Source organism: Musa acuminata, chromosome BXJ3-5, assembly GCF_036884655.1.
Source record: "Musa acuminata AAA Group cultivar baxijiao chromosome BXJ3-5, Cavendish_Baxijiao_AAA, whole genome shotgun sequence".
Classification (NCBI taxonomy): domain Eukaryota; kingdom Viridiplantae; phylum Streptophyta; class Magnoliopsida; order Zingiberales; family Musaceae; genus Musa; species Musa acuminata.
Genome location: NC_088353.1, coordinates 35,561,377 through 35,584,196, shown reverse-complemented (window position 1 = coordinate 35,584,196; position 22,820 = coordinate 35,561,377). Strand labels below are relative to the sequence as shown.

At 37.3% G+C, this 22,820-nt stretch overlaps 2 protein-coding genes across 3 annotated transcripts; one reads left to right on the top strand and one right to left on the bottom strand.

The window, feature by feature from the left end:
- The first annotated feature begins 660 nt into the window (after positions 1 to 660).
- Positions 661 to 13,887, top strand: LOC135638610 (homeobox-leucine zipper protein HOX9-like). Its single transcript, XM_065151805.1, has 18 exons — positions 661 to 1,681; positions 2,329 to 2,488; positions 2,766 to 2,848; positions 2,992 to 3,082; positions 3,251 to 3,346; positions 3,644 to 3,757; positions 3,874 to 3,957; positions 4,047 to 4,202; positions 4,291 to 4,365; positions 4,774 to 4,880; positions 5,029 to 5,209; positions 5,952 to 6,140; positions 6,526 to 6,606; positions 8,237 to 8,371; positions 10,462 to 10,787; positions 11,202 to 11,304; positions 11,987 to 12,136; positions 13,547 to 13,887. The coding sequence occupies exons 1-18, from the start codon at positions 1,461 to 1,463 to the stop codon at positions 13,691 to 13,693; spliced, it is 2,499 nt and encodes an 832-aa protein (XP_065007877.1). The 5' UTR covers positions 661 to 1,460; the 3' UTR covers positions 13,694 to 13,887.
- A 755-nt stretch (positions 13,888 to 14,642) lies between these two features.
- LOC135639005 (zinc finger CCCH domain-containing protein 24-like) lies at positions 14,643 to 22,645 on the bottom strand. 2 transcript variants are annotated; one of them, XM_065152689.1, is made up of 15 exons: positions 22,041 to 22,645; positions 21,190 to 21,282; positions 20,768 to 21,100; positions 20,565 to 20,637; positions 18,754 to 18,886; positions 18,525 to 18,678; positions 18,326 to 18,409; positions 17,892 to 18,014; positions 17,603 to 17,773; positions 17,390 to 17,524; positions 16,152 to 16,247; positions 15,920 to 16,013; positions 15,471 to 15,841; positions 15,242 to 15,285; positions 14,643 to 15,118 (listed from the first exon to the last, which is right to left on the bottom strand). In XM_065152689.1, the coding sequence occupies exons 1-15, from the start codon at positions 22,572 to 22,574 to the stop codon at positions 14,875 to 14,877; spliced, it is 2,682 nt and encodes an 893-aa protein (XP_065008761.1). In that variant the 5' UTR covers positions 22,575 to 22,645; the 3' UTR covers positions 14,643 to 14,874. The 2 variants fall into 2 exon arrangements, with proteins under 2 accessions (XP_065008761.1, XP_065008762.1); XM_065152690.1 differs by having other exon boundaries at positions 15,956 to 16,013.
- Between the last annotated feature and the right edge of the window lie 175 nt (positions 22,646 to 22,820).

Genomic DNA, 22,820 nt, shown 5'->3' with positions numbered 1-22,820 from the left:
CACACTCGCACTGCCGTCCCAGTAATGAGACAGACCGTGACACTTCACGACGTAGAAATCAACAGTAGCGTCGTATTTTTTCTGCTGCGAAGAACAGCACCTTTTCTTTTGGAATTCTTTTGATGAATAATACGAATGCATTATACATTCTAATTAATTAATATATTTTTATACAAGTAATAGATGTCAGAATCAAATCACTGTTATGTACATTTATAACTTTGACAACTCAATCGCATTGTCAAAGTTATTTACAGTAAACGATTGAAGATGAGATTCAACATCGCATTGTTTGGATTTTCTAGATCAAACTTTCTATGTTTCAAAATGCCATCACTCACTTCCATTAACATTGGGTTTTCTCAGTGCTAATCCAAACCAGTCAAATTAAGTATTTTTGAATAAATTTATGGTATTATTATTTTAGCATCTTAAGAAAAATGCATTAATAATCTTCAGAGTATTATAAATGTTTTATATATGTTATAGAAAAACTATATATATATATATATATATATAGAAAAAAGAAAAGGTATTTATGAACTGTGCAAGGATAAATATGTAAAAATGCTTAACATCAAAGGCGATGCCCCCACACACACACCCTCTCTCTTCCGTTATAACGGGCTGTTATTTTATTACCAGCACTTTACCCTCTTCTCTGTCTCTCTCGCTCGGTCTCTCTCTGCTGTGTTCAAGTAGTGTCCATTTGGAAGGCAAGCAGAACGGCAGCTGGTTCTCTGCTTTAAAGCTGTCAGCTCGCCACCCACCTACCCAAACCTCTTCCTCAGCTGTCTCTCTCGTTCGCCTCCTCCGTCTGAAGCCCTAATCCCTCCTCTCCTGGTTCTCGGACTTGTTCTTTGGTTATATACTCTTCATCGTGGTGAGGGTTTCGGCTTACTTTACTTGTTTCTTGGTGATTTCTCTTCCTTTCCCCTTGTTTCCGAGCCGAAAGCAGGGATCTTGATATAGAGGGACGGAAAAGATGAAACCTTGATGGGTTTTGGGTCCGTTTCCGGCGTCTTCTTTGGTTCTCGGCTGAGATCAGGTTTCTTTGATCCCGCTCAATTGGTTCGTCGTTCGATCTTTGATCCCTTGGAGGCGATTTTGTGGTTGTTTGAGCTTTGGATTTCCCTTCTTTTTCGAGAGGATAGAGATTTCTTTTAGGAAAGCGGTCTCCTTTGGGCTTTTTGTTGCTTAAGTAAGGTTAAAGCCAGCATGAACATCAACATCTGAACCACTCTTCTTGCTTCTGGGCTTCCTTTATAGAGTAGAATCTTTATCCTTACCCCTTATTCTAGCAATCACTGCTGCTCCAGTGTTCCTAGGGGGAATCTTAGGACTAAAGCAAGATAGTAAAGAGAAGGGAACAAAAGAGAAAAGGAAAGGAGGGTGACGGGTGGTTTTGAACTCCTCGCTTTGCCTTTCCGTCTGTGCCGGTTTGGATCTGAGGAGCAGAAATGGCGGCGGTGGTGGCGATGCGGAGTGGAGGAATGGAGAAGCATTCCATGGATGCGGGGAAGTATGTGAGGTACACTGCTGAGCAGGTGGAGGCACTCGAACGGGTGTATTCAGAGTGTCCGAAGCCAAGCTCGACGCGGCGTCAACAGCTGATCCGCGAGTGTCCGATTCTGGCTAACATCGAGCCCAAGCAGATCAAGGTCTGGTTTCAAAATCGAAGGTAAGAGATCGTGAGAAAACATATTTGAGGATATTACACTTGGTTAATTATTTATTTCCACTCATTCATTTCTCAAGAAAGAACTCGTTGGAGATATCTTGAAAGGCCAAGCATCGCATGCATGATCAGCGATGCAGCTTTCTAATTGCACATCATAACAAAATTACAAGGGCAACAAGCAAAATGCATCTATTCGAATGTTCAAGTAAAAGGATGTATAAGTTCTGTTGATCTGTCATCCGGACATTACGTATGAGTTAAAGTTTCTCTTCCGGGCAATTGTTTTCTCTGTTTCCTTCTTCCTTCCAGAGGAAATGTTCCCTGAAGAAAAATGGTATATCCTTCGCTATTTACTTGCAGCATCTTGGTTGTTATAAAATTTTGTTGGTTTGTAGGAACATTAGCAAGCAACGAGCATTTAATCGTGCTCCATTTTAGGTTCTAGAAAAATTCCTATACTTAATTTTGTTGGAGCATTACATTCAACTTTTTCCAGCTATTATGTATATATTTTAAATCCTTTTGTTCGTGATTCCCCACCCTCTCATCTTGGCATAGGTAAATATATGATTTACTGAGATTTCATTATTATTCATGATTTTCTTCGTTTTGAATATTCTTCTGGAAGATAAGCAGAATTCTTTCAGGTGCCGTGAGAAGCAGAGAAAGGAGACTTCTCGCCTACAGGCTGTCAACAGAAAGTTAACTGCAATGAATAAGCTTTTGATGGAAGAAAATGAACGGCTTCAGAAGCAGGTTACCCAGCTAGTCCATGAGAACGCATACATGCGGCAACAGCTACAAAATGTAGGTTTTTATTTTTTATTTTTAATTAATGGAGTTTGAAGTGATTCCTGCACAAAGTAATTCTGTGTTCAACTTTCTCAGCATAAAAGACCTTCAATCTGACCTTCTAATGTCAGAATGTATCAAAGTAACCTTGATTGTATCAATTCATCTATTAAGTAATCTATTCATCTGCCTGAGAAATACAGTGAAAGCCAACTTTACAAAAGTAGCTCTTTTTTTTTTTTTATATATGGGCATTGTTGATTAACTTTTGTTCAATTCATATTTTCTGTAGGTCTCACTGGCTAATGATACAAGCTGTGAATCAATTGTGACCACCCCTCAAAATCCTCTAAGGGATGCCAATAATCCTGCTGGGTATAAATCTTTTTCACTTTCCAGAATAAAAGAGAAAAAGAATACCGATTGTCGTTTTTTCTTTTTGGGATCAATAGAGTGTTCTAATTTGAAACAGTTTTGCCATTGCATATGCAACATGTTCAATTGTTTTTGTCTTGTAGACTCCTATCTATAGCTGAGGAGGCCTTGGCAGAGTTCCTTTCAAAAGCTACAGGGACTGCTGTTGATTGGGTCCAGATGCCTGGGATGAAGGTAACAGAAATTTAAGAGACATTTGTAGTTTTTCAATGTTAAGTACCTAGGCTTCAACTAAAGCTAAAGTATTGGTTGAATTATATTTAGATTTTCAAACACTTCATATGAAACATAGAGCAGCTAAGGCTAAATTATACTGAAGTCTGGATTCTTTCTTGTGAACAGCCTGGTCCGGATTCAATTGGGATTGTCGCTATTTCACATAGTTCCAGTGGGGTGGCAGCACGAGCCTGTGGTCTAGTGAACTTAGAACCTACAAAGGCAAGCTCATCAGTGTGAACTGGCACCCTGATCATTTAGTGCAAAGAGATTCAAAGTGGTTACAATGACTTGTATCTCATCCTCTAATCTCATTATACTTCAAAATGAAGGCAACAACTGATGAATCTCTTCTACTATGCTTTTTTTTTTTTCTTGGAGTCATCTCAGTCCTTTTATAAAAAACGATATCAATTATTAATTTCTGTGTGATTCGGGAGTTAATGGAGCATAATCACTCAACCAACATGAACCTTTAGTTCTCAAGTATCTCATGATCCTCATGCTTATGATTGACAGATTGCAGAGATCATTAAAGACAGGCCAACTTGGTTTCATGATTGTCGTAACCTTGAAGTCTTCACCATGTTTCCAACTGGAAATGGAGGCACAATTGAGCTAGTGTACATGCAGGTGAGTTTAAAGTGACTTTTTCTATGTTAAGACCTTAAGTTTTAGCATATTCAGGCTCTTCTTCTTTTGTTTTGTTTGTTTTACATTAGAACTTGGTCCTATTTGTTTTGGTACAGATGTATGCTCCAACTACATTAGCTCCTGCACGGGACTTTTGGACCCTAAGGTACACTACAAGCTTAGAAGATGGCAGTCATGTGGTATGCTCTGTAACCTGTTGTGAACACTTAGTTTTGTCTCGCACATGGGCATTTAGTTATTCTGCTTGTTACAATGTTCTACCTTAAAGATTTGTGAGAGATCTTTAAGTGGTTCTGGAAGCGGTCCTAATGCAACTACTGCTCACCAATTTGTAAGAGCTGAGATGCTTCCCAGTGGTTATCTAATTCGACCATGTGAGGGTGGGGGCTCCATTGTCCACATTGTTGATCACTTGGATCTTGAGGTATGTTTATGGGATCTTAGATAGTTATTGTAAAATTCTTGACTACCATTTGGAGAGATCCTTTAGTACAAGTATGTTTCATCTTCAGGCTTGGAGTGTTCCTGAAGTATTGCGGCCGCTTTATGAGTCATCTAGAGTCGTGGCTCAGAAAATGACAATTGCGGTAGGTAATTGTATGCTTGTACTCTGGCATCTCTGACAGGTTTTTCGGAATTGTTCTTCAGAAACCACATAAATGTTTCTGCCCAATCAAGTTGGCGTCTTCTTTGAAAACTTACTAGTTTCTGTGTGTTTTCTGTTTCTTAATTTTTATCTGATATTTTTTCTTCGTACAATGATGCTTGGAAGGATAGAGTGAGTATAATTAGTTGATTTGTGCCTGATTAATAATTTCTTGTGTAATGTTGGGTTGTTGCAGTCTGGTAATGCTTTCCTTCAGCTTCCAACTATTTTAAGATAATCATAGTGACTTTTGAATGTGCAGTTAACACATGGTTGTGTTACATATCCATAGTCAGCTTAGCTTCTTTTTTTTTCACTTTTAAAAATTGATTAGTGTTATCCTTTCAAGGCACTTCGTCATGTCAGGCAAATAGCACAGGAGACAACTGGTGAAGTAGTGTGTGCAACGGGTAGGCAGCCTGCTATTTTGCGGACTTTTGGCCAGCGATTGAACAGGTCAATATATACTAATGAAATATACGAATCATACTTTTACTTCCAAAAGAAAAGAAGAAGAACGTGTCATTGAGTTCCTTCTTTTGCATGCTTTCTTGCACATGAATGTTCTTTTTCCTAATATCATTGTTCTCCATGTTTACTATAGGGGATTTAATGACGCCATTAATGGTTTCACTGATGATGGTTGGTCACTTATGGGGAGTGATGGTATGGACGATATAGTAATTGCCACCAATTCAACAAAGAAAACTGGTGCTAATGCCAGTTCTAATGCTTTCGCATCGGCTGGAGGTGTCATATGTGCTAAGGCATCAATGCTACTTCAAGTAAGCACCAAATTATTAAGCTTATTGTGGTCAAACTTCATGCTTCTGATGATTGACATAAAACATGATAAGTTTATATTGAGATTGACTTGGTTGTCAGAAATGTAATTGTTAGAGGTCTTCTCTATTTTCATCAAGTTTTTTCAATTCAACTCATCATCTGTTGAAAGATAAGTTCCTTCTCTTAAAACCTTAAGATTACTACTTTGTGTAAACATGATGTAAGACAAAAAGGCCATTAGTGCTTGTTCTCATTAATGAGACTCAATATGTCCACATTTCCCAGTATGCTGTGAGGCTACATTCTGAGGAAGTGGTCAAGGTTGAGCATTTGATCATAAAATATACTGCTTAAGTTCACAACATTTTGTTTGTCTAGAAGCACTGAACTCAAAATTATTTTGATCTGTTCACAGTTGTCTTTAGTATTTTAGTTGTTCTTGCAAGTATGATGGATAACTTTCAAGCCTGTATCTTAATAAACATGATGTAGAGGTCTTGAATACTGTTACTGATATTCATACTGGAGTCTTATCAAACAATTATTTACTATTTAATACTATTTGGTATGCCTCAATAACTAATAAAAGTAAAAAGAAATTGTCAACATGTTAGAAGTGGTCAGAATGTTTGTTACATAGCCATACCAGAACAATATCACAGTCTATGAAACAATCATGATATTATATATGTTATCTTAGATAGTCAAATGAGATGCTAATATGTCATGTTGCTTTTGTAGAGCGTTCCACCAGCATTACTGGTTCGGTTTCTGAGGGAGCACCGCTCTGAATGGGCTGATTACAACGTAGATGCATATTCTGCAGCATCATTAAAAGCTGGTGTATCTTCCTTTTCAGGATCAAGGCCTACTAGATTTTCTGGGAGCCAGATTATCATGCCACTTGCTCACACAGTTGAGAATGAGGAGGTGCATTTACTTGTCTTATACTTGTTTCCATGTTCCTAATGCCCCTGGATGTTCATTTTCTGTGAAGTGGCACTATTGTCATTCACATTTCCAGGTTGGAGTTTGGATCTTATTATATAGAAAAAACATTTTTTTGCAACATTAGTTCAAGGAACAAGAAGCTAAGAATTTGCAGCAATATGGTAATGGTATATTTTATAATGATAACTATAGTACTATTATGAATATTGCCTTTTAGTTGGTTCTGATGATGGGTTTCCTCCGATTTATGCACTTATGTGGGCATGAAACCTGACAATGTATGCCAGTGTATAGGCTAGTCATATGTAGGTTTGTATTTTTTGGATTTGTCATTCTAATTTTCCTTTGTTGAAAAAATTTGCAGTTTCTTGAAGTTGTTCGTCTTGAAGGTCAGGCTCTTATTCAAGATGGAGCCATCTTATCCAGGGACATTCATCTCCTCCAGGTGTCAAATGTTTATTTCCCTGAAAATTACAGGCTTTGCTCTTCTTGTTCACTTGCCTGCTAAATGAAAACTACAATTTGTGATTTTATGTTATGGTCTGACAAACAAAATATTCAACATTGATCCTGAGCTTCCACTGAAGCGAATTCCAAATAGATGTATAATTGGAATAAGTGCAATGATGGATATGTAGAATATCACACGATCTGGAATAAGTGCAATGATGGATATGTAGAATATCACACGATCTCAGTAGTGGTAACACTAGCAGTTATTGTAGCTTTCACTAGTTTATTAATGAATTGGTTTTTTGATGTTGTTTGGGGCTTGCTTATATCTGATTGATGCAGCCTACATAATGGATGATGATGATCAACTGCAAATGTTTCTATTAATGATAGCAAATCCATGTAAAACTAGTGGATATCATGGATGAGGTTATTGTGAAATTATTCATTGTACTAAAAAATTAGCTACGTTGCATGTCACCAGCTCACCCAAGAAGAATTTCTTTTCTTTTGGATACCATAAAGGTAACATAAGCTAAGATCTATGATCAGCACTGTCAATTATGGCAATCATTGGACATAATTGATTAAGTTGCTATTTGAGTTCTTACTTTTAGGATTATTTATAGAATCATAATACTTCATGAATGAAGTTTCAGCTTTCATGAATTTATGATTGTTTTAGCTGATTCTACACACAAAACTCATATATACTACTTATTCTTGCCTATATTATATGGTCCTCGGTTAACATGTACAACTGCATAATAAGGCTAAATATATTCTTGTTAGTGCTTTGATGAAAAGTTCATATATATTTTTTTAATTCTCCTTAGATGTGATGATGGCAAGGAGTTAACAGTTCAAAAATTGTGTAAAATATCTAAAAGCATCAGGACTGTTCTAATCCTCGGTAGAGGTGATGCTTTTGAGGATTTATCAGTCCCAACCATGTAAAATGTTCAAATGTACTAGGGTTTATGGATACTGAATTGAAGTATCATGGAACATTCATGCATAGTCCAAAGAAGGTCTAGACTATTTTCAGATGGAGCTTTGTGGGTTTTTTTATCATTCTGATGTAACAATTGTAACAGAAAAAAATGTTATAAAGGTTAAACAAGAAAAAAAAGATATAAAGGCAATGTGGGGAAGTTCTAGAGGGCACCCCCTATGCACCTTTATCTTACAAAGGGTGGGGCTATAAAGTTTCATAATTGTGCATATGAAATTTGTTGAACTAAAGCCATTTAGTGACATTCTTAATACAGATTGTCATGTTGGAAATCAAACAAGTTTTAAAATCATTATCAAGATACTTTAATTTAGACAAGGACCAGAGCATATTCATTTGAAAATAACAACAGCCAAAAATTTTTGTGTATAAAGATAACGAGATCGGACTTGTAGACCTACTTATTGTGATTGACTTCTTTAATTTTTGTTAGCTTGGAGATACTGTGTAAATGTTTTCTTTTTTATTATTTTTTGTTGCACTTAATGGCACCTTTTGAGGACTGATTACACAAAATCTTTTGAGTTGATAAATTGTTTTCTTGTCATGTGAATCAAACTAGGATATTATGTGACTGATTTGTCTCCTTTGGTGGTTATATTTACAGCTTTGCTGTGGAATAGATGAAAATTCTCTGGGTGCCTGTTTTCAGCTTGTTTTTGCCCCAATTGATGAACTTTTTCCTGATGATGCACCCTTGCTACCTTCTGGCTTCCGTGTTATACCACTGGATGCGAAAACAGTTAAGCACTTCAAATAAGATGTCATCATTGGTGTTTCATTTTAGTTTTCATTCTTCCAATGTGATAACTGTACTTTACTTTCTTGCAATGATGATAGATGCTTGATTGTTCCAAATTAAATAATTGGAGCATATGCATTCTGGTCTTTGTATTTCATTGTCCTTGTAAAGCATATTCTCCCTATAACATTTTATTCCAGCATAGTGGTTTATGTGCATATGTGACTGAAATTCTGCAACAGTGGTGACTAATTAGGTTGAGAAAGGAGAGAAAATTCTGAAGATTAAGCTACTTATGCAATGAGCATCTCTTTCTTTAACCAATGGTTACACAGAATCTAGTCATGTTTCTTGTCCTCAAATTGATGAATCAGCAACCTCTTTTTGTATATTATCATCAAATTTTCTTATGTTCCAATTGTTGGATTTGAATCAGCCATGTTTATACGCTTAGACCAATACACCATACATCTTGTTGATATTGAGCTATAATGTTCTAGTTCAGATTTGGATTTCTTTCGTTGATTCCTTTTGGTTAATTGTAGTAGAAGAAATCACTAGGTGTATAGGATATGCTTGTCCAAAAAAATGGTTGAATATTAATTATTTTTGTTTACAAAGTAGTGTGGTTTCAGAATTGTAGGACTTTATGGTCTGGCTTCAAACATGAGGTTGGAAATTGCATTTCTGCACTCTGTATGAAAATTATGTTAAAAGATTTTGCAAGTTTTTGTATAAATTATTTCATTAATAGAAAGTCAATGTTGAGTTATTATAAGCTATTTTTTGATAAAATCAAATGATGTTAAAACCATTTTAAAAGTCCAGTTGTCTTTGGGAGTGTTTGATGCCAATTTCTTCAGTTGTTTTTATTAGTCCAATTTCTACATTTAGTACACAATTAAATGTTTCTACCTCTACCTTCTTCCCACTGTCATCAGAATCAAAGCCTAGGTGGGGCTCCTTGGCATGTTTACCTTGAGCTGGTTGAGAACAAACTAACTTCTTCCTTGTGTTCGTAGAAACTCAAAAATGCGATTGTCATTCCGTATCCTATTTCCCTTTCAACCGAACTACCTGGAAAATCATATTCCAACTCAGAATAGTTCATCCATATTGCCATTTTTCATCCATATTTCCTTCATTGAGTATTTTTGAATGAGAAAATTTTCCTTATGTATCCCCTTATCCTATGAAGAGGGAAGAAATTTTGTTACTCTCTTTGTTCCATATATTATATGGTCATATCTAGAGTCCGGACTCCAAAGCATCCATGTCTTATTTGTTTCAAAAAGGGAGTAACACAAATTATGATTAACTACTGTTTTCAAATCATTATTGTTAGGAACATGGAACTCTACGATATCTTAGTATATAACCAAATTTTAGGTTATAGTTTTTAGGAATGCAAAGCTTCCTTTTGTTTATTCCCTTCAGCTCAAACTTTCAGAAACATGATTTGAGCAAATCTTGCTCTTAGTTCATTGTTGGAAGTTTCAGGGAAAAAAAATCCTCAGGACAGGCATTTCATTTAACATGTAATTATTATTATTTTTTTCTGGGCTAAAGGATAAGATAGATATGAGAGGAGATTACTTTCACATTGCACATGTTTTTTAAAGTTGCATGTGAATATTCTGAGCAAATTATGGATTTTAATTTGTTTTGACTAGATGCTTGAATTTCTTGTGAACATTTTTATGTATGCTGCATACAACTACAACTGGATACTTATCTATTTTTTCTCAGTTTGTAAACTTTTGATATGTTATACACATTGGACCTGATTTTCGGTATATTGTTCAATTCATTTTCAAAAAAAAAAAAGCCTTCAGAAAGTGTTGAGCTGGTGGTTTTCTCAAAATTTTATCTTGGTCATTACATTATTACTAGTGGCATTTTAGCATACAATGATCAATGCACATATCCTGCCTGTTTCTTAGCCCTTGAATATTATAGGAAGTGTTGATTATCTAGCTTATCTGACAATTTCATTAAATTTTAATCTTTTGTTAAATTCATTTAAGTTTACCTTTTAATCTTTTGTTTTTCCATTTATCTATGCCAACTTTTTATACTTGATGATGCAGAATGGTTTGTCATCCACTCGTACATTGGATCTTGCATCTAGCCTTGGAGTAGGTTCTACCGTGAACCGATCTGGTGGTGATGCATCTACTGATGATTACAATTTGCGGTCAGTTCTGACAATTGCGTTTCAATTCCCTTATGAAGTACACCTCCAGGATAGTATTGCTGCAATGGCTAGACAGTATGTTCGAAGCATTGTCTCAGCAATACAGAGGGTCTCAATGGCCATAACTCGGTCACAACCTGGCCATGGTATTGGACAGAAGCTAGTACCGGGTTCCCCTGAAGCTGTCACCCTTGCTCGTTGGATCTGTCAGAGCTACAAGTATGTCAAAGTTGTCTTTGCCTAGATTCAGATATTTACTAAGCTTTTGAATTTGTGATAGATGTTTAATGGTCTTATCGGTGTCATGTCCCTACTGAGCACCTTATATTTGTTTAAAAACATGAATTACAGTTCATTAATAACAGATAATGATTAAGTGAACTAGTAACATATCATCTTGCTCGAATATGTCAGAGCTACAAGCACTTAAAAGCTGAATTTGCCTAGATTCAAATCATTACTAATCACTTGGACTAATAAATTCTTTAATGATCTCTATGTCATGTCGCTGCTGAGAACCTCATTATTTTAAGAACATATATTGTGTAAGCGAACTATTAGCTGATAGAAATGTATATTTGACTGTTCAGTTTTATTCAATTATAGTTGTGTAACTTTGTTCAACTATTGTAGTTATCATCTGGGGATAGATTTGCTGAGGTATGATGGTGAAACTGAGTCATTATTAAAGATGTTGTGGCATCATCAGGATGCTGTTTTATGCTGCACTTTTGAGGTATGTAAGAGAACAAATTTCCTTGAGTAAGCACAAGAATCTTTTCTGTTGATGTCTTTAATCATATTGGTAATTGGTTTTAGTAAGTCATTATGAACAATTGGCCAATGAATGTGTTGTGCTTGGGCAGTTGTTTCATTTCTCGTAGTGGTAGGGTGGGCAATAGATTCTGGAGATCCATATTCATAAATCCCCTTCTCGAGTTGCTAACCATATCTAATAACTGGGTAACAGCCATTCAACCCCTGATCAATGAGTAATTTTATTATTTCTAACCAGCAATCATAAGGCATTCATGTTGGATCGTCTCGAGTGAAGTTCTCATATTCCGCATGCTACTTCATAGATTTGCTATGTGCCATCCACAAACAAGGATGGATGAACACAATCTTGCATCAACAGTATACACTTTCTTATTCCATGGCAGCATATCTCTGGTACCATATACGGTTTCATTGGATATATTATTGGTAGTTAAAATATGAACTTTAGAATTCCAGGAAATTTCTTGATCTGCCCTGAGAGTTTATGCCAGAGTAATTGCTGGAAACGTTGTGATGACACATCAGAACAGAAAAAGACCAACATGATTCCTTTCACAGTGCAAATAGGATTTGTCCTTTTTTCAACTTTTATAATACTCTTGGGCCTTTTTCATTGACTATGTACCTGTGTTTTCCAGATGCAACCAATTTTCACTTTTGCCAACCAGGCAGGGCTTGATATGTTGGAGACAACACTGGTAGCCCTTCAAGACATCACTCTGGATAAGATCTTTGATGAAGCTGGTCGTAAAGAACTACATTCTGAATTTGCTAAGTTAATGGAACAGGTACCCAGGCTTCTCATCATATTGACTTCTAAATGCTATATTATATCATAAGGTACCAGTCACCCAAGTAGTGGGAATGATAAGATAAATATCACTAGATTCCAAGTCTTATATACGCTTGCTTTGCTGTTGCAATACCAAATGCTGCTCTGTACAGGAGTTCTGGAAGAACATATAGATCATTCTAAGACTTCAAAAGCAATATGTTGGCATTAGTTAGTGTAGTGCACATTTGCACGGCGACCATGGAAGATCAAATGATAGTTTGGTTTGAGAAAATGGAAATGTTATACTTGATGTGGAAAAAGGAGTTAGTACGGAAAGACACATTGAGTGATTTGATGTTGAATAGGTTTAATCTCTGTTTTTAACTGATCAACTAGATATTGTAGTGTCAAAGGGGCGGAATGAATGATTTATGACTCCAAATTGTATTAGAAAAGGAGGAGAAATTGGCCTTTTCAATGCTGATTTTGTATGCAATTCAGTAACAAGCTTGAAAAGGAGTTCTGGTTCATTTTCAAGCTGCAAGAGCTATACCATGTGCTATGGCTTCTATATCTTTTAATTTATTACGGCTTTCTACTCCAAGCATAGAAGACATAAAGAAGTGAATTTTGGCAGAATCATAGAATACATCTATTTTCCTTGTGAATCATAAGTCTTCATAGGGAGCAATGCTGTGTTGCAGTTCAAAAAGAGCAGAGTAGTTAGTGATTAGAAACTTATAATCAACTTGGGTTTATTCATTATTTCAGTTGACCTAGTTCATCATAAATGATGGGTAGATCATTGATCACTGTTCTGACTTATGAGCATAGATGATCCTACTATGGAAGTAGGAAGAGACACTTCAAATCTCTGGTCTGTTCCTTTTAACCATACACCTTTTTCTTTCGTTTTCTCTCTCATTCCCCCTTTGACCTTATAAACAGTGGAAGGAGATTTATAATATTTTCTTGTGGCTCAGACAACATTGACACCTTCAAAACAAATCTTCACTGTGAGATTTTGGAGGGTTTAACACACCAGGGTTCATAGCTTTAATGAAGAAGGTTTTCTAGGTTCCGTTGCTGTTCCGTAGCATATGTTTTCACCGGTAGGTAAAAGAATGAAATTTCTTATGTTTAGGAGGTTATCATTTATCTGCTTCTCTAAAACAAAAGTAGCTTATGTTCCTTGTAGCTCCTCGTGTGCCGGACATGGTACCCTTGTACTGTTGTAAAGTCACATAGGTGACTGTCGTATCATTCATCCTCCTACCATCTAGATGTGCTTCCCATTACTTTTTATCGATGTGTTGCTCTCCAAGTCAGATTATATGTATATAATTTTGGTAATAATAATATATATAATTTTCTTCTGTGTATGGATTTTGCAACTAATTTCTGGGTTCTTCCTCAACTTTAGGGTTACTTATACCTTCCTGCCGGCACGTGTCTTTCCGGGATGGGTCGCCAAGTTTCTTTCGAGCAGGCAGTTGTGTGGAAAGTTTTAGGCGAAGACAACGAAGTGCACTGCCTCGGCTTATGCTTTGTCAACTGGTCATTTCTGTGATTGCAGTTAGAGGTTGGGTGTGCAAGACCCAATTTTGATTCAGAAATGTAATGCTCGTGTATTCTAGATGCATTAGGAGACGCAAGCCATGAACGAACGCACTAGAAGTTGTCTATAGAAGTGCATCCTGATGCCAAAAAAAAAAAAAAAACCAAATCCATTTTGTTGAAATAGAATCAGGTTCTTATTTTCCATATCTTCTTCCAAATGTTCAGCTTTCTCGAGTTTGTAAGCTGTGATGCGATATTACATTTGTCGAGAGGCAAATGCAGAACTCTCCATCACTGCATTTTGCATCCCAGGCTTCAGGTGATACGCCTTGATGACTCTAATCAATCTTGGTAGCATGCGGAAGCAGCATCGATTGCTAGTTGGGTGGCGGTTGGTCCTCACGTCTCATGCAATTCTAAAGGTAGCACTCAAAACTCAAAACACAATGGAAGGTACTACTACTTTGCAAACTTGACATTCAATTGACTGTTCGGTCGTTTGATAAACCTACACATGATTTATGATCGAGTTTATATTCTCCAAACCCATCCCCGCATTGTCACCAACGAACAATTCATAGTAGGGTCGGTGTTGGATATAAATATAAGCGGCGTTGGCGGCATCGGCATGCAGTAGTGACATATGACTGAATCGGTAGGGTCGGTGTTGGATATAAATATACGCGGCATCGGCATGCAGTAGTGTCTATCTTTTATAGATAGACACTCAAAAGTACCGTGCGACCAAAGTAAAATCAACGTTTTGCATTACATGATTGCCTTATATAAAATATATATATATAGAGAGAGAGAGAGAGAGAGAGAGAGAGAGAGATGCTTAGGAAAAAGATTGATTCCAAGTGAATCACGTCCTCCAACAGTCTCTCGATTACTTGGGTTAGTCAAGGGGAGATCAGACTCATTCATCACTCATTCACAAAACCACACTGTTTAGTAGATTACTGAAATCGATACTGAATCGAAATTTAAAATATCAGGACAAAATACATGTAATGCAATTGTTATTTGCAATGATAAGCTCATCGGTGGCTACGGTCTTTTGAAACAACAAAAATCCGACGTTGTCAAACTTGTGGAGTTTAGTCAGATAAATTAAAACTAAAGTTTGACTAAACAAGATGACCTAAAATTACTGCAGAGAGCAACAAATTGTGGAAGAACTTATGAGTTTCAGCGCTCAAGAAGCATCACCATCTCACAGTGGTCAGTATGGGGAAACATATCAACTGCCATCGCCCTGACTGGTTGGAATGGCTCTGACTTGGGCATCGATTTGGTCCGATGCCTAGCCAGACCAGCACTGCTCATGTTCCGCCATCCTCTATTGCCTTTCCCTTTCTCTGGCATATCGGTGGTCGGAGTACAGAGTTCGATGGCATTAGCCACTAAACTTTCAGGATTGCAAGAAATATAGCTAGTGGCAGACAAGAATCAAAAAAGACAAATGCATTAGTTTTCTGCAAAGAAATATGGTAAAATATGCACCCCGGTTGCATACGCTACAGCAAAATAAATGGGTGACAGAAGGAGATCTTACACGAGGCGCCTTATACGTGGATGAGTCCTTAAAGCTTTGATTACCTACAAGATCAAGTGAAACATATGGTTAGGGTGATGCTTTTTTACAGTCGATATACTTGACAATTTATAGGTAGGAAATAGAGTTTAAACCTAAATTGTAACATGCAAATCTGCAATCTAACAAAATGAAGGGTGATAACGAAGCACTGATTGAGATTTCAAAACAAAAAAGTGGCATTACTTACCACGGGATGGAGTCCAACACGTGGTGGATCAACAATGGCAACGACATTCTTAAATTGATGCATGACTGCACCATCCTCGTCTTTAGAAGCACATGTCTCCTCAGTCGGTTCTTTACACACCTGATTATCCTCAGTTGTGTCACTACACTCTGCTGAGCAAGTTCCCATGGTTTCCATTGAGACATTAAGATCCTTGTCTAGACCATCAACAGCCATGGAATCACTAGTCAAATTTTCTTCACTGGAGCCTTCTAGACTTGCTTCAGACTTGACTCCTCCATCATAATTCTCTACTGATACCCCTACGGGTTCCAAGTTTTTATTAGGACCATTTTCTGGACATGATAGCATCTCCTCCTTGCTTGCTTTAGCTGAAAGAACAATCAGGAGTACTCATATCAAACTCAATAATATTCGGTTGACCATGTCATTCATCACATCATAATTGCCTGTATGACTCATGCTCGAGACTTCAGAAATGATACCATGCTGCTTCGGAACATCAAGATATTCCTTGAGTAAGGCCCCCACAACGTCTTCTGCCTGGCAACCAACTTTTGGATCAAGAATGAGATAACAGGTTTATAAAAGTCACGTTACAAGTTAAAAGCAATTAGCCCATGACCATAACTCATAGACATCTTAAATAGGTATACAGTCATTAAAAGCTAGTAAACACACCTTCCCACAGACAAACCTGCAATTCTTTATGTCATTAATCATTGCATTTCTTTGTGCATCAGAAACTGCAGATGCATTCATTTCAATGCCAACGACCTGGGAAATTTCAGATCAGGCAACAAACATATATCAATTAGTATGATGACCTTGCAATCATATAAATGTTATATATCAATAATATGCAGCATCTTTGTATGTAAAATATGTTCTCCCAAACACATTTCATGAATCATCTCTTTCAACTTAGAAACAAAGACAGTTTTCTGCCATCACGCTAGCAGTTTTAAGCATTTGCAAACAAAAAGACACACGGTACTGTCAACCAAGATATGCAATTTCGAATAATACCGTCTGGTACGGGCGGTACATATCAGTCTGTCAGCTGACCGGTACACGGACCGCCCGTTACCGAACAAAACGATATATATATACATACATATATATACATATATATATAAATGAGGCGACGTCGCTCCATGTGGGAGAAGGAAAAGACGACATCGCCAAGGCGATACGACGTTGCCTTTTATAAAAAAATATATAAATAAATAAATAAATATATATATATATAATCTTATATATATATATATATATATATATATATATATATATACCGAGCGATAAAACGCTTAGTATACAGTAATAGTACCGTATCGAACGAACGTCGAAACTCTGGTACGGTACGATATTTCAATCCTGGCTGTAAACAATGTGAATCACCCATCATCAAATGACTAAAAGACAATGTGAATCAACCAATATTGTATAGCCACTTTCACAATTGAATTATATAATTAGGAAACCATGCAACTTGATGCTAATTGTACTTCAATTAAGTCTAATGGAATAAAAGAGTTGTACTTGTCCATGAAAAAACAATGCCAGATTACGAAACCAAGATTGTTCAATAATGTCTAAAAGAATGAAGGAGATACCAGCAAGCAACTAAAATCTGTAAGTTGGAAACATACTCAGGTAACAAACGAGAATCCCACAGGCAGAAATGTTGAGAAGAATATGACAAGAATACCATAGATCAAACAAATGTGAGTATAAATGATAAATCTCCCTAATAATATGACAAGAAACCAGGAAGACAGTATCACATGATAAGAAAAATGCACATACACTATTATTAGGCCTTTGCAACCTTAAAAGTTCAGAAAACATTTTTTTTTTAAGTGCAGAAAACTTATACATAAATATGTGAACATCATATTCAAATGTTGAAGAAATACCATGCCAACACAGTGAGCTAAGGTCAGGCCAATTGTTCCTGTCCCACAACATATATCAAAAAGTAATGTTTCTGGATTAAGATCTGCCCAATTTCCAGCAAGTGAGTACAGCCTCTCTGCGGCAAGAGTGTTAACCTGTATCCTAGTGAGTGATAAACCTACTTGGTTATGTTAAACAAAACGAATGTATAGCTAAATGACACTAGATCTAACTTGGAAAAATGCTGTTGGAGATATAGAGAAGCGGAGATTGCTTATATAATCATGAATTCTTGCTTCAGTTGCACATTTATTTTCTGAGCAAAGCTGCTGTTCCGCTACTGGTACCATTAATGGAATCAAAGGACAATCAGCTGGAGCAGCATTTGATATCCCTTTGTGATCCTGCACACATGATTCAAGAAGTATGAACATTGAACATAAGAAAGCAGCACATGGTGATCGAATACTTTTCAAAGAGAATTAATGAGCACCTAAGCATGTTCAATGCTAGAAAACAAACCTGCACGACAATTACTGTTAGAGGAAGTGGAGGTTGACAAGCAGCTGCTCCATGCGCAAGACACTGGACCACCTTCTGGAATTCATTTTTCATTATTTCTGCATCAACATCAGATGAGCAAACCTGCAGTATCCAATGTAAAGGGAGCATCAACACAGACTTGACAGAGGCACATTGAGTAACAAAAAAAGTATTTAAATGTGTGCATGGTGCAACATTAAGTGACCAAGAAGCACTTCCAAAGAAAGGAACCAATGCATTATACAGCTTAATACTATCCTTAGTTATCCAATATGATGTAAAGTTGACTATCAATTATTTTGTAGGATGAATAAAGAGGTGCATATGCATGCATATGTGTGCATGTAGCCCAAAGCACAATCAATTTTTCCCCTTAATTCTAAACTTATGCCCTTTTATCTTACAGTACAAACCTGAATGATTAGCATAACCTCCACAACAGAATTTTCTGCATTCTCTGTAGAAGATATTTGGCTGGTTTTCCTTCCTTCTCGAACCTAATTAAGTGTGCTCATTGGTTAAAATCTTCAGTTCTTTTTGGAACTATACACTTCTGGATTCTAGAAAGACAAAGAGAAAAATATATAATATTGACAAGAGAAGGTTATATACTGTAAACTGACGCCAAAACCCTTTGTTCTCAAGCCTGTTCCATATAGGCAACACTGAGGACTGTAGGAACTCCTGAAAAATTAAAGCATATTCAGAGGATATCCTAGACACATTTGGGCAGTTGATAGGTTCCTCAATTGCTGTTATACCCTCCCTGAGACCTCATAAAAAAGCAACAGTCATAAGCTGTACAGTAAAATATTATACACACAAGCAGGTGCTTACTGACCTGAAATTTCCAACCATAAAGCCAACAGTTGGTTTACCCTTCAAAGAAACACCAACTGAGAACTCACATTTGTTCCGATACCCATTGGCTAGTGGTGACTCTAATATACCTTCAAATTTGCAAGGAAGACCACCTACACAATGTAAATTGCAGACGGTATTTTGAAATATGTGAAAAAGGGTACTCAAAGCTTATTTTGAATCTGATGCAAATGCCACATAATAAGGAGCAATAGCAGAATAACATTTGAATTAAATCATTAATTTTTAATACAGGCTTCCAATGACTTTCCATAGTTCAGTGTGCCCATATAAATGGCAATAAGATCCTGTGATGAAAGACTGACCAGTTGAAATTAAATGCAACCATGCATTCCCTCTCTCAAGAAGTCAAAATTCAAGTTGCAGTTCGTATCTCATATCATACCCAACTTCAAACGGTCCAAAGTTACCATGGTCTCATCGATGGTAATGGTTAAGGTCTAGAGTCTGAAACAGATTCATTTAGACCAATCTATGCAACCAAACAAATGTTACAGATCATCATCCCCAACAACTAAAATCCTAACAATAATGTAAGCTCAATGGACTGAGCAAATGATAGGAGTAGGTAGAACCTTAATCATTTCACCTAAGTGTGTATCATACCACGAGGGTAACAGTACCCAGAACTAGGGCATATCCTGGTCTACAATGTAGACATATGACATTCCTATGTGCATAAAAAAATCACCTCCTGACACAACACATCAGAACTAGGCAATGATAAGCAAAAGCACAGTGGACCTTCATTTTATACCAGGCCCCAAAATATTGTGTCTTCATTTATTCTCTTCACACCATTTCTCTCTTCTCCTTTCCCAAGTCTTTCTCCTCAAAATAAGGCCTATCCTTCCATTCAACCAACGTGGAACTGAGATTGAGGGAGAAAAAACTTCTACAGAGCTTGGTGACTCGCCTAAAGTTGATATTCTCCTTAAACTCCTCATTCAAAAGCCCAACCATTTTGGGACTTTTCATGTTTCACCCAATTTAAAATTCACTAGCATATTAAACATGATCAAATGCAATATTTGGTCATTCAACTCGTTGGCTTTGTTGTTTCACTCAATTTCAAGATTACTAGCATATTGAACAGCTAATTGGCATATTTGGACATACATCATCCCCAAGGTTATCTCTAGAGACAAACCATGACTGGACACCCTTTCCCAAGAACTTGTCTGGTGGTACTGGACACAGCCACAAACAGAAACACAATTGTCAGTTAACCTCATGGTACCAGACCCAGCTCAGACCAGTATGGGTTGATACTGGTCAGCACAAACATAAAATGATAATACTGCATTAACTAGTGTAACGGTCCCAGCTCAGACCAGTATGTCCCAAATGCTGTCCCTGGGTGAAAAAAAACTTGGCCTCAACTGCCACGAACATAAATTGGTCATGCCAAAACATGTAAAGATTGTGCATTACAGATACGAAACTTCCACAAGGCTGTACTACCGGTGGTACTATCAATACATAAGTTTCCTGCAAAATTGGCAGCTTCTTCCAAATCAGGGTCAGAAAACTAGGCCAATCATGGAAATAGAACACTTCAAAGTCAAACAGTTTGTTCAATGTCATAAGGATTCTCAATCCAAGTATAATGTCCTAAGACATTAGTTTTACATTCCAAGTAATAGAAAGAAAAAGGAACTAGAATACTTCTTTGGTAAAAAGTCAGTTCCCAACAAATGCAATATTTCAAAATGATTAGAATATTCATTTTGTGAAGAGAATCAATAACAGTGAGACGAGAAACTTTACCAATATCCCTAGATTTAGTTATCCACTCTGGCAATGCAACAGATGCAGGACAAGCCTTTCGTGCATTACGAGTCTACAAAGGAAAGTGCCAACAAGTTAACAAGACATTCAAGCAATAACGGATCAAGAAACAACACATGTTATAAATTGTAGAAAGTTTAATGGCAAAGACGATTCAATTACTTCTGAAATATTCATCTTACAAGTCTTTTTAGTGTCTGCATAAGTGTCTTCTTCTTCTTCTCCAACTGATCGCCATAGGGCAAATCAGCAAGAGGAGCAACAACATCACGAGCAGTTCTTGTTGTCTTTGAAACTAGCCCTTCAAAAACAGAAGTGTTTTTTTCAACTGCATCATCATCCTCAATTAAGCTTGTTGATGTCGAGGTATTGGGATCATCTGTGCATTGTTCACTATCAACAAGCTGCCCTTTAGTTTGATTAGAAGTTGGAATTTCAGATTTCTTTTCGTGAGACCGACGAATGGCATCTACGACTTTTATTTGTTTCCCACTAGTTGAATTCGCATTTAGTACCTATCAGTTTATATAGCATTAACAAAAATACAGAAGAGCTCAGAAACTCTAATAGGAAATAATTATATTTCAAAAATTGGATGAACTACCTCAATTGCGCTTTCGAGCTGTTGGCTATCCTCAAAGCACACAAAACCTACAGTCATTCCTTTCTTCTTTTTTGCTGTTTTGTACAGAATTCCCTGAAATACAAATATAATAAGAAGTTACTAAGACTTGCTAAGCAAGCTAATTCAACTAACATTATGAGAACAGAGGAGCAGCAATGGCCAACAGATATGAAATGAGGATATGGAAGGAGAAGATTGCAACAGGCATATTGAATTTGAATGATTCAATTAAAGAGACTCACCATACTAACATCAGAAAAAAAATTCAAGGAAAATAAACTTCAGATAATTATGATGCCTAAACATTACATCACAGTGTTTCAGACTAAACCTTGCGTCAAAATTGTTATAACATCAGACCTAACATCAAAGCAACAAAAAGTTGATGGTAAAATTGTCAATCTAGTCCTCTAGGTTCCTGAAGATTGTAAACTAGTAGAAACCACATCTAATGCTTCAACAAGGGCTCAAGTAAACAAATGTCAAAAGAGAGGAAGGGAGACAAGTCACCTTGTCCTCTAAATAGTTTTAGCTTCAATGCGCAATGAGTGTTGCAACCACTAAAATCGAGAAAATATGTTTGTTATAGGCAAGTAGTGTATTTCTTTAACTTGGGGTAAAAACTTGGTATTATGTTCTAAAATCATATCCTTTCCTTCTTTTTTGTCACATTATTATTTATACGCAGACTGAAACAAAAGAAATGTTCCCAATCCTGAACAAAGTTTTCCAAGTGTCATGTTTGTTCCTGCACTGTAGAACTTACTGATTGCATCAAGAGAGCAACTTTCTTAACGTAGACGGGATTCCTCGAAGTAATTCTCTTTTACCTGACCATCGAGGAAGCTCTTCAGGTTGTCCGATGCCCACTTTCTCGGGAGGCCAATGAGGCATTTATCGAGCGAAGTAACATCGACTGTTGGGTCTTCGGCCTCTGAAGATTCGGCCTTTGCATCATCTCCATTATTAGAGGCCCTAAGGAGCTTCTTGGCCCTCTCGGAGGTGGGATCCCACGTGTTATCGGGACGAATGCGGAGCTCCACCTCGCCGTGGGCGTAGCGGCAAGCGTCTCCATGGCTACAGCCCGCCTTACCGGGCTGCCGCCGGTAGAACGAGCACAGGCTCGTCTTCCACAACAGGTCCCTTCTCGTCTTCCCATCTCCTGCATCCGAAACCTTTGTTTCTTCCACTCCTTCAACTTCTCTCTCCTCCTCCTCCCTCTTCCGTTTCGCGGAAGAAGAGTCGACGCCATCTCCGACTTCCAAAGCATCATCTCCGGCGGAGACGACGACCGCGGTCGACTCGCGGTTCGCTACTTCGTTCTCTTCACTGGGCTGCGGCGCCGTCATTTCCATGGCCGCCATCGGGTTGGGGTTTTGAGGGCGCGGCGCGCACAGAAAACCCAATAGGAACCACCACAAGAGAAGCCTTCCCCTTCCTTTCCGCCTTTACGTGCTCTAATTTGGGCGGGCCTCCAACATCGTTCCCGGCTATGGGTAATTCGATTCTTCTTTGGGCCGGGCTATAGTTGTAAGGTGGATATGCAAGCTACAATGCATGATATAAACTCTGGCTCCAATTAAATTAAAAATAGATTAAATAATCAGTAC